The 11,912-nt window shown below is 36.9% G+C and overlaps 1 protein-coding gene across 2 annotated transcripts in view; it reads left to right on the plus strand.

Annotated features, from left to right (window-relative positions):
• The window catches only part of LOC106457306, a 96,612-nt gene that overhangs the window by 41,788 nt on the left and 42,912 nt on the right, over positions 1-11,912 (plus strand). For both annotated transcript variants that reach the window (XM_022383176.1, XM_022383177.1), the window contains exon 2: positions 1,123-5,512. In XM_022383176.1, coding sequence (XP_022238884.1) covers positions 1,142-5,512 — 4,371 coding nt within the window. In that variant the 5' untranslated portion in view covers positions 1,123-1,141. The remainder of the gene's footprint in view (positions 1-1,122; positions 5,513-11,912) is intronic.

The raw sequence follows: 11,912 nt of genomic DNA on the forward strand, positions 1-11,912 counted from the left end.
TTTATTATATATATATATATATATATATATTTAAAGTGTGCTTTTCGCTTTTAACCCGTTTTAGTAGTGTTACGTGTTTGGAGTCATTCCAGCGTTAATCACAGAAAGCGGAAACACTTGCTCAATCGTAAAATGGACATGCGCAGTGACCTCTCTTTTGGATGAATCATTCACTGTCTGTTGAAGTTAGTGATAGTAAACGTTTAACTTGGCCGAGTTCTCTGCGTTAAACCATTTTTATGCTTTCGCCTTGGACAAGAGTTATCGGTCTAGTTCTTTAACAATATATGTATATACTAGCTGGAGCATCCGTCACCTGGACGGAAGTTATGTAAATTCATGATTAATGAAAGGTTGTTTTAGGACATGAAAAGTTGCTTCTCTTATATGTAATTGTGAAAAACGCCAATAAAACCGCAAAAACCAAAATGCAAAACTGAAAATTTGTGTGTGTCTCCCCATGGATCCAATGAACCTCCATACCAAATTTAGTGAAGGTCCATCTACATGATAGCGAAGTAGTGGTAATATATATATATATACACACACACACACACACACACACGACAAAAACGCCCAATAAAAAACGCAAAACTGAAAATCTGTATGAACCACCATACCAATTTTGATGGAGATCCATCCACACCCTGCGAAGTAGTTAACATGGGCAGACAACAGACAGTACTAATATATTTATATAGATACACACGCAAAAACCTTGGTCAGAACTGAAAAGTTTTTACACTGTACTCATTTTTAAAATTTGGAAAGATGGATACAAAATTATTTGGCCACAATTTTAGTAACTGTGATCATTATATTGAATATCAGTATTTAGTAAATTAGTACTACCTCAGAAAATTTAAAATATTTTGATAAGAAACGGTTAAATAGTTATTGTTTACTCTACCGGAATTAAGATGTATTACCTTTGTTATCTCGTACGAAAGTTCAAGTTTATTATGTAGAAATGAAAGAATCGTGTGTCCGTAGGTGAAGTTTTATTGATATACACGATTGTTAAACACGATAGTTGTTAGGAGGAAGAAATATTTCTTAATTTTAATCGATTTGTGGTCCCATTTTCATGGTTACCTAATAGATCTGTTATTTTTCCCGCAGGCAAACCTGTCACTTCAAGATGTACTTTCAAAGTTTTGTGACTTCTGTCCGTCCGTGTGATTCTCGGACAGCCACTTCAGTGGATGTACCCATGACAACCACTGGACGGGAACGAAACATCCCCCTCGACCTCTCTGTAAAGCAACCGTCTCGCTCCATGAAGCTAGCTGCGCTATGCACGTCGGGACTGAGTCGAACCAAAACTTTATCATCTGTCACTGACCCGTCTTCTATTCACTTAAACTTCCGGCCTAACGGAGAAGAATACACAGGTAACAGCGCAGTTAACGTAATGTCCACATCTACGTTATTGTGTTCTAGAAAAAGTCCTCTACCCTCAGACTTGGGTAGACGTCCCTCAAGTGGGAAAGTCAGTTTTTTAGAAAATGGCGAGCCACGTTCAGCAGCAAGTGTCCCACCCTACGTAGGTCCATACACACCTCTTCCTGTACGTAGATCGACCCCAACTGACGCTTGTCTAGTTACTAATGCTCCGTACAGGCAAGTTCCATACCATGTTATGAATGCATCTTCTTCAACGATTAGCACAGGGAGCTACGACAACAGAGAACATTTCATAGTCACCAGATATGGTGGAGACTCGCACAATGGGAGCGTTCCATCTTTTGCTGGATCATCTCAACGTTTTCCGTATATTAAGAGTTCACACACTTCACGTTCACTACCTGCTATCGGAACGAATCAGAGTCAAAATCATCTCACCTGTCGAACTTCGCCCTCTGACATGAGAGGTCACAATTCTTGGAATGGGTTGATCAGGGAAAGGAACTGCAATTCCGTAGAGAACCACCCTGTTGGACTTTCTGTGAAATCGTATTATTCCAGCTTGGGAGGATTAGCTAGGCTAGAAGATGACATGCGATCACAGTCCAATCTGGTCCAGTCGTCACAAGAAATGTATAAAGGACAACACAGTAAGCAAAACGGAAGCGTTGGAGATAACCTCCCACCAGCCTTGCCTGCGAGGCCTCATTTCAGAAATAGTAAAAACACGGTGAATGAAGTTATAGTCATTGATGACGATCCCGAACCTACACACATTAGTCAAGAAAGCAAAGTAAAGGTTGAGTCGACGGTTACACAGCTCCATGCTATACCCACTGAGCATTCTGATTTACCAATCAAACGCCATTGCAGCACCGAAGATAATGAAGCCAATATCAAAGGTCCCAAAATGCCACGTTTAGTAGCATTCTGTGGAAATAAGTCGTCTGAAAATGACGGTCAAGCGAATGTTATACTGTACCCCGACCCCCCAGCTCTTACAGCGGCTGTGGTAACCATAGCAACCACGAAGCAAACTGGAATGCTAAATAATACTAGTTGTTCTTCACCGAAAGTGACAGTTGCTCCTAAGGTGGAGAAAAAATGTGATACAAATTATAATTTGACCAGAGATCCGAAATATTTATATTTGTCCAAGAATTTGCAAAAGGGACAAGAAGAACTAAATGTTAACGTAAATAATGTATCCCAAGAACAGGCATGTCGTAATGTAATTTTGGCTGATTTTTCTAATTCATTGAATGACAGCGTTCAAGACACATCTCAGGAAATAAACATTTCTCAAGAATTTGATACAAATGAATCAACCTCATCGCTTATTGGAATCAATTCATCATCAAATGATGCACTACTTTCCAAAACCGAAAGTCTAACACCTAAATCAAACATGTTTAATCAAATCACGGACACAGAAGGTGAAAATAAAAATGTGTTGCATGAACATTCACTTCAAGTTTCATCTGTAGAAATGAACAACTTGTCTTCTTTTGTTACTACATCTCAGACAATTCTTGGGGTTGAGAGCTCCATTTCTCTGCTCTTACCTTCTGAAACCCACGATTTGTCTCGGCAAAATATGTGTACCGAGAAAAATGGTAAACCGTTGCTAGTTAGTGTATCCTCCCCTTTCACACAAAGAGACACCAGCAGTGGAACACTAGTGCCCGACTTAACACAAAATACATATAGATCAACTAGCATAACAAACCCACCTATGTTCAACAACGTGTCTGGACAGGTCACACACATCGACACCTCAAATGAAAGTTTACAAAACGAAATTTTATCTAATCAGAAAACAGATCCTGTATTTTGTACCGAACCAGACAATAATACATCATTATCACGCCCTATATCTCGCCAGATCTTGAATATCGATAAAAATAGCGCGTCTTTGTTAAAGCCTGTTCATTATCACCTTCCTTGCATTGAAGCAAACAGCAGATCTTTGATAAGCCCCGTCCATCCTCAGGCTCTTTATACTGAAGCAAACAATAACACTTTTTTAAAACCTTTACTTCATCAGGTCTCGTTTACCGAAAAAAATAACGAACCTTTGTTAAACTCTGTCCATCATCAGGTCCTTCGTGTTGAAGAAAGCAGTGGATCCTTGTTAAGCTCTGTCCAACAACACGTATCTCATTCTCAAGTAAACTGTGGTTCATTAGTGGGCCCTGTCCGTCATCAGGTCTCTCATATCAAAACAAATAGTGGGCCTTTGCTAAACCCTATTCATCACCAGGTGCTTCGAACTGAAGTAAACAATAGATCTTTGCCTAGCCTTGCTTATGATCAAGTTCCTTATCGTAAAGATAAAGTTAGCAATGCGCCTTTAAGCTCTTTACCTCACCAGAACTTGCGTACCAGTACAAACAGTGAGGCATTGTTACAACCATCATCTTTTCAAGTCCGAAGCACTGATGTAAATATTGTACCTGTGTCAAACTTAAAATCGCGTCATGTAACTCAAATACAAGCCAATAATGTATCTGTATTGAATACAGTTTCTCCAGTCCCAAATATGAAGGCTACCAACATGCCTATATTAAACAGAACATCTGATCGGAGCCCAGGCCCTACCGCCAATAACACAAATTATGGAAGCCCAAATGTTGATCTTAATAGAACAGTGTCATCTAGCAATACATCATATACATTCTCACATGCAGAGGTTAGCAAAAGATGTTCGATAAACAACATCTGTCATCAGGTACCATGCAGTGAAACTAGTGGTATTCACATGTTGAATAATACATCTCACCAGGGCCCAGCTTTGTTTAATACATCTTATCTTACCACATGCACTAATGCAAAAAGATTATCTTTGTTGAACAATACTTCAGATCCAGTTATTCTTACAGAGACGTCTAACAACACAACTGTTTTAAACAATAATTCTCATCTAGTATTAGGTTCTCAGGTCAACAGACCATCTGCTTCAAACAGTACCTTTTACGTAAATCCGGGTGCTGTGGAAAACAAACCACCACTGCTGCCACACAGTGCGTCTCGTCAGACTCCTGTTAATGAAATCAACAAAACACTTTTTTCAAACAGTACAAGTTCTGAGCTGCGTACTGAGACTGATGTAAAACTTCTGTCAGATAAAACTTTTTACCAAGTTTTTAGTGCCGAGACCAATAGGAAGAAGTTGGAAAACGGCTCATCTAGCCACCTACCAGAAAACCAGAAAATTTCATTACTAAAACCTGTAGTTCATCAGACAACCTTACATACACAAACCAATAGTGCCTCAGAAGTAAACAATATTTTTCCTAATCGAGTCTCATCCAGCGAGAATACTAGCAAAACTACTCCTTATCAGATTCTAAACGCTACTCTTAGTGGTATACCCGTTTGGAAATTCGCCGAAAACCTGAAACCTGTGAAAACCGAAGTACACGGTAAAATGATATATCGTAAAAGCCTTCCCGAATTTACAAATTACAATAAACTTCGAAGTTCACAGACAATGTGTACAGTTGGATCAGGAAACATACAACCGCGTATAGTTAAAGCACCTTCCTCGCCAGGGCTGAAGGAAGTTTTACTTCAAACTAGTAAAAACAGTTCAGTTTTGATTGACAGTCTAAATGCCACATCTAAAACGCCAATGTTGATGAAATCTACAGTTGGAGCTACTGTTGAAACCAAAAGTTGTTTGTTAAATAATTCGATCCAAACTTCCACTGGTTCATTCTTAAGCAGTTTGGAAATCCAGACTAACAAAATGTTTAGGACCACCGAAGGAAGCAGTTCATCAGTCGACACTAAAGTTAATGATCATCTAAATGTGGAAACCACCAGTTCCTTAGTATTGAATAATAATAGTATCAAACCCACCAATACAAAAAGTTTGTTAAAAAACACTGTCCTTCATAAGCTATTGTCGTGTCCGCCGTCAGAATCTCCTTTACCGAATACCAACAAAAACATGAACAGTACAGACTTGAAAAAAACTCTTAAACCCACAACCAAGACAAATGACAGAAAATGGGTTGGAGTCAAGTGGAAACCAGGAAACAGTGGTCAGGAAGAAAGTGATCAACCTACAAAAAAATACCTAAATGGGAATGGCTTGAAGGTAAATTGCAGTTTTTTTAAATTCTTGACCAAAACAAATTAAAATTACATAATATCAGGAAAGTCAGTTAACGATATTAAATAGACTAGCGAAAGTGGTAAACCGTAAATTTTGTAGTTATTTTATTTTGAGACTTTTATTAATCAAACTTTTCTATGTGTTACGGAATAATAGTGAGAAGTTTCCAATTGCTCATACAGATAACGTGAAACCGACATGTATAATATTAGTTGTGAATCGTTGAGTGAGTGGTTTGATTTGTTGATTTAATATTCTAGGATATAAACGGTACCTAACGTTTTTAATAGACAGGTACAGATAAATATACTAAGCTGGTTCAATTCTACTATTTCCAAAAACTAGAAAAAAAATTAAATCCTTGCAAATGAGAAAGAACTTTGTTAATATTTTGGGCATACATCCGTATAGGAATTCAAAACACGTTTATTTTCCTAATGTTAAAGCTTTTTTTTTCTTCTCCTCTTTATATATTCACAAGCTGCAACAGGTATCTCGTAGAACCCTATGCTTTTAAAATTTATACCTAGAATCCAGTACGAATAAAGTCAAATTGTTTTCTGCTAGTTAAAAATATAAATGTTTTTAATTGTTATTAGTGGGCCCTGGCATCATGGCACTCGACTCGAAATTTTGCAGTAGCGGGTTCGAATTTTATCATCGAATATGCTTGCCCTTTCAGCCGTGGGAGAATTATAAGGTGATGGTCAATCCCACTATTCGTTTGTAAAGATTAATTCAAGAGCTGGCGCCCCCAGTGGCACAGCGGAATGTCTGCGGACTTACAACGCTAGAATCTGGGTTTCGATACCCGTGGTGGGCAGAGCACAGATAGCCCATTGTGTAGCTTTGTGCTTAATTACAAACAAACAAACCAAGAGTTGGCGGTGGGTGGTGTTAGCTAGTTACCTTCTTTCTGGTCTATCACTTCTGAATTAGGAACGGCTAGCTTAGTCCGTGAGTAGCTTTGCGCAAAATTAACTAAATAAAAATTGCTGTTATGCTCCAACAGCAAAGAAGCTTAAGACAAGTACACTAGACACAGTTGTAGCTTTTGGCATTTTTTTTTTTTTGTTTTCGCTGTCGTGGCTGGTCCAGGAATTGAAAATATTATGGTATTGTACACAAGATAATATTTTTATTTTGTATATGCACATTGTGGTTTCAGTACTGCATGCGGGATCACAGCTCTTTTGAAGTAACCAGTAAGGTTGTGTCTATCAAAGTAACTGTTCGATCTTTTTTTTGCGCAATCTAATTTTTGATAAATTGTTTCTGTAAGAGAAGATGCATTGAGCCAGTAGAAGCAGGCCACACACACACACAACATGCTACACATCGGAAATCAATTTTCGTCTTGTCTACTACATGGGTACACAGCGCCCTCGCGGCCAGCAACTACATAATTTAAGGTCTTCGCCCTCTCAAATTCACCTAGATTAAAAATAAAACCTTATACAGTGAATGTCATTTTAAATTAGTTTTAGTTGTGTATTTTTCAATTTTTACAATCAGTTTAATAACTAGTAATAAACTTACGTGCCCAAGTATTTAATGACAAAACTAACATTTAAAATTATCCTAAACAAGTGTGCGAGATGTGAACATTAGTTTCAAATGTGTGTTTCGAACGACGAGTTCATATACGTGTCTGACATGAACGTTTGTGTGTCTGGTGTAAACGTTAAGCTCACGTGCTTGTGTCTAATGTGAACATTGGGTTCACGTAAGTGTGTCAGATGTGAACGTGATGTTCACATATGTGTCTGTGAACACTTGGTTTAAATGCATGTGTGTTTTATGCGAACGTAGGATTGACATTTGTGTGTATGACGCGAAGATACGGTTCACATATGCTTGCGTCTGATGTGAACGTCAGGTTCACGTGTATTTCTGATGTAAGTTTGGGTTTATATATGTGTCTGATGTGCACGTTGAAATAACGTGTATTCTTAATTTATTGCTTTTAAAGAACCAAAGCTACTCGTAATTCTTACCAGATGTCCTTGAAAACGTAACAACTAGGTAGAATTTGACACAAAGCCTGGGATCGGGTGTCAGTAATGGCCGGCGTCTTTCTGTTTAGAATGTTTCAATAAAATATCAGTGGGGTACCATTTATAATTTTTTTTTAACTGTGATGTACAGCTTAAAAAGTGTTTAGATTAAATCTTGAGGTAGAATATTATGTCGTTTTTATACTTGTTGCCTTATAATACCTTACAGGTGTGTTGACTTTAAAAAAATAATGGATTAAATAATTTACGGTATGGAATTATCGCAGAAATTAAGGCACGTCAAGTGATTTTATGAAGGTTTCTTTCCACAGATTACGTGGGTATAGGTACAAGTTGGTTGTTAGTAGATTCAGCATGATTGACATGCTTGTTACGTATATATCATGTTAGTAGTTTAGAAAATTATGGTTTGAATTATGTTTACGAAAGTATACTCGTTTGTGAAGTACACACAATGTCCGGTGACCTTTTAACCAAACGGAGGAGACAAGTTCAAAACCTCGTTGGCCGAAACTGGTGTATATTGTAGTTTGTTTGGCTCCTCTTTCTTTTCCCCAAAAGGGAAATCCCCTTTTGGATTCCACAAGACTGACCTTTAACTAGGATGTATTACACAACAATCATTTGTCATCTTATGTACTGCATGACTTATAGTACTGAACCAGATGAAATGATGCTGCACTCATCTAGTGATTAATTTAGGCAAAACACATTTGCGTATAGTTCATTGAAACATACGTTATTTTAAACTTTGAATATAAAAAGTTAAAGACAAATATTAAACATCGCCTACCAACTAAACCAAATATTTTGTAAGCGTTAGTATTTGCACAGCACTCCTAATCCACTTTAGATAGGATTAAAACGTAAACATGGCGATTATTGTGTTCATGCATATGGTAAAATCTGCGTGATTGACTTCTTCACACTCGTCCTCCTTTCAGAAAACAAACTACAAGCTAGGCCGGTTTTAAAAAAAATATATATTATGCGTCAGAAACAAAACTGTTCAACCACAATTAAAGTTACTTTTATACTTCTCAGGTAATATACGAAACGGTCAAAAATGAAAAATTTTAAGAACTGTTGTAGTTCTTAAATTATATATAATATTCCTGTAAAGTGTAAATCCGCACTTAAAAAGGATACAGAAACTTGTCCAACTAGGAACACTACATCATTGGGTAAAATGTTCATCCTTTTTAAAGGTACAAATCTTACTTAAGAGTTGATATGTAATATACAACCACTAATATATAACATACAACCATCTCTGGTATCTGTCCGAGTGTTCGTCTGTCTCCCGTTTACGACGGCCGCTACCCGCGCTGCGTTTGAAAAGCTGCGCACGCAGGCAAAACTAAACATTCACTTTTGAAATGACGGGAGAACCGCATGAATAATGTTGATGCCAAATTTTATTTCGCAAGCAGGATATTCTACACTAAATTGTTAGGAATTAATTACACTATCATGCCCCAAATTGAACCAAAAACGCGACCTTGCTAACTAATAAATAAATATTTGCTGTTAAATTCTAATCAATTTTATAAGTGTATTTACCAGTTTGGCCGCCAATTTTAGTTTCATTACTGTAAGTCGCACACTGAATCCTTTTTGGACGTACCTTTTTTCACACCTAAGGTGTTTTTGATTGTATATCATGACTTTTTGTCAATACACACAAACAAACCACACCAAATAAGAATGTGACACTCGACAGTAACCCACATTAGCTTGAGGATCGCAACTCTATTATTCGGAACAGACCATTACTTTACAGAACCAACCCAATTCTTTAAAATATACGATGGTAGTTTTCCTCTATAAAGCAGTGTTAATGCGTATAGTAATGCCATGGAATTTAGATTAACAGTTTCTTGTCATCACCCGCATGCAATCGGTACAGCCGTATCAAGCATTATTATTTATGCTAATTGCTTAAGTTAATATCACGTGACGCTAAACGCTCTTTGATTAGGATAATTTCATAAAATTTAGTAAATTTGTGCTGAAAAGTTTGCAGTCAATAATTAATAATGAGCGTCCACCCGTATGATTCTTTTGAAAACTTGAGCTAGAAACTACTAATGTATCTGCACGTCCTCTCACCTTATTGTTTTGCTGCTCTAAATCAGCCGTCTTTAATCAGAATGTCAAAAAACTAAAAAAAAAGATCCACTTTTACTCTTAGTTGAAGCTGTAGTAAAAATGTTAACCAATAGCTCACGTGACTTTTTGCGTAGGCTTGTGCAAAAATTTTCGTTAAATTTGAGCGGTTTTAGTTGAATAACTGCACATGTGGCTTATATTGACACCGAATGAGACTCCTAATTGTAGGTTGTAAAGATCTAGCAGTGTACCAGATTTGAAAAAGAAAAAAAATCCATAAAAGTTCAGTGTGTTTTCTATAAAATAAAGTTTCCGTACTTTTGATGCGAAGAAAAAAATAGGAAAAACTCTATCAAAATTGGAGATTTTATATCTCGGGTATTTCTTGGTAGATTACTTTAAAATTTGGTATGTGAAGTAAGAGTTACCACATTTCGAACTACAGAAGGCAGAAAATCGCTAAACTATCACTCCTGTTTATAACACATAGTGTGTCCTGCAGGTTGTTTTTTGTTCGCAAGACACACACTATTGTGTATGTGTGTGTGTGTGTGTCTTGATTCCTCCATTTTTAGAGCAGTTGTAGTGAATTGTTCGTTGAGCTTTCCAGTTCTCTGGCGCAGGCAGGCGCTTGTATTGTTTTTCTGGGTAAAATTCTTACTGCGCATGCTTATAAGGTGTACTGGCAGCAGAATTATAGTATGAGAAGATTTTGGTGTGTGCGATTAGAATTTTTTTTGTATTATTCTAGAAATCTTGTATTTAAATAAGTACTATTGCAATAAAGACACAAATCTGCGCACAAATGTCTTGCGGGTCCCTGCTAGTCTATTATAATAATAATTCATGTTTTTTGTCATGATAACGCGCGCGCTCATTTTACTATCTAAATACGCATGCGCGCACACGTCATTTTCGTAACAGACACATGAACGAATGTATTATTATATAGATTTATCAAGTACTATTTGATTTTTTTTTCTATAATTATTATTTTATCGTAATCATTAATGATAATAAAAATGATTTTCAAAAATTTCATAAAAATACCAAATCATAAGCAAGAACATTTTACTAAATGAACAAAATATTATCTATTAAACCGTGTTTTTCATTTATAAACGACTTAGGTAATGCTATTCTTTATATCACCATCAAACTGACGAATTTCAGAGACAGAGAGAGAAAAGTGAATCACAGTCTATCATCCGAATCGCCCTTTTCAGTGAGATAGGCCGGTTTCGAGGAATTCCATCCTTCATCAATAACCGTGAACCAAACTGTCTCTCCTGTAGTGGTGATCTGTAACTTATGGTGTTTGAATTGTTCTTTATTCATCACATTAAACCTATATTTATATACTTATTGAAAAGTATGTAGCATTAATGCTATTAACTTCTTCTATATTAATCAGTGGATCAGATATTTGAGATATATTTATGAACGGGAAAAAACCGTAAAGAACAATTCAGACAACATATACGTGTACGTGTATAACGTCTAATTTTGTTTCAGGAAAGATTATAAAGACCTTGCCTGTAAGAATGTCGTATAGAAATCAAGGTTTAGCGTCATCGCTGAAGAATTGAACCTGAAAGCAACGTTCCACTTTTGAAATGTAATTCCTAAGTACATCTTAAACGGTACAGTTTGAGTTGAATTTCGCGCAAAGCTACACGAGGGCTATCCGCGCTAGCCGTCACTAATTTTGCAGTGATAGACTAGAGGGAAGGCAGCTAGTCAACACCACTCGCCGTCAACTCACGAGCTACTCTTTTTACCAGCGAATAGTGGGATTGACCTTCACATATATATCGCCCCCACGATTAAAAGGGCATCATTAAAAGGCCCCAACACGTTACAAAATGACTATTATGGACAAAAATCGAACATTTTATAGCTGTGAGTGGATCTTACTTTATTAACTGACAAAATTTGTCAGAAATTCTTGTTTCTATATAGCATTTTAAGCTGTAAGTACGTGAACTATTTTACGATGTGATTGAAGATTTCATGTTCTTGTGAAACTTTTTTTCATTTATTTAAATTATGTAAATATTCTTCTAACGAAATTTGATACTCACGCGACATTACTCAGAAACTTGTAAATAGTTTATCGCGTGTTCCCAGTCTGTATTGCATTGCCAGGTGGTTAGGACGCTCGACTCGCAATCTGCGGGTCGCGGGTTCGCATTCCCGTCCCACCAAACATGCTCGCCCTTTCAGCCTTGGGGGCGTTATAATGTGAAGGT

The sequence above is a fragment of the Limulus polyphemus genome, unplaced genomic scaffold (genome assembly GCF_000517525.1).
Source record: "Limulus polyphemus unplaced genomic scaffold, Limulus_polyphemus-2.1.2 Scaffold315, whole genome shotgun sequence".
NCBI classification, from domain to species: domain Eukaryota; kingdom Metazoa; phylum Arthropoda; class Merostomata; order Xiphosura; family Limulidae; genus Limulus; species Limulus polyphemus.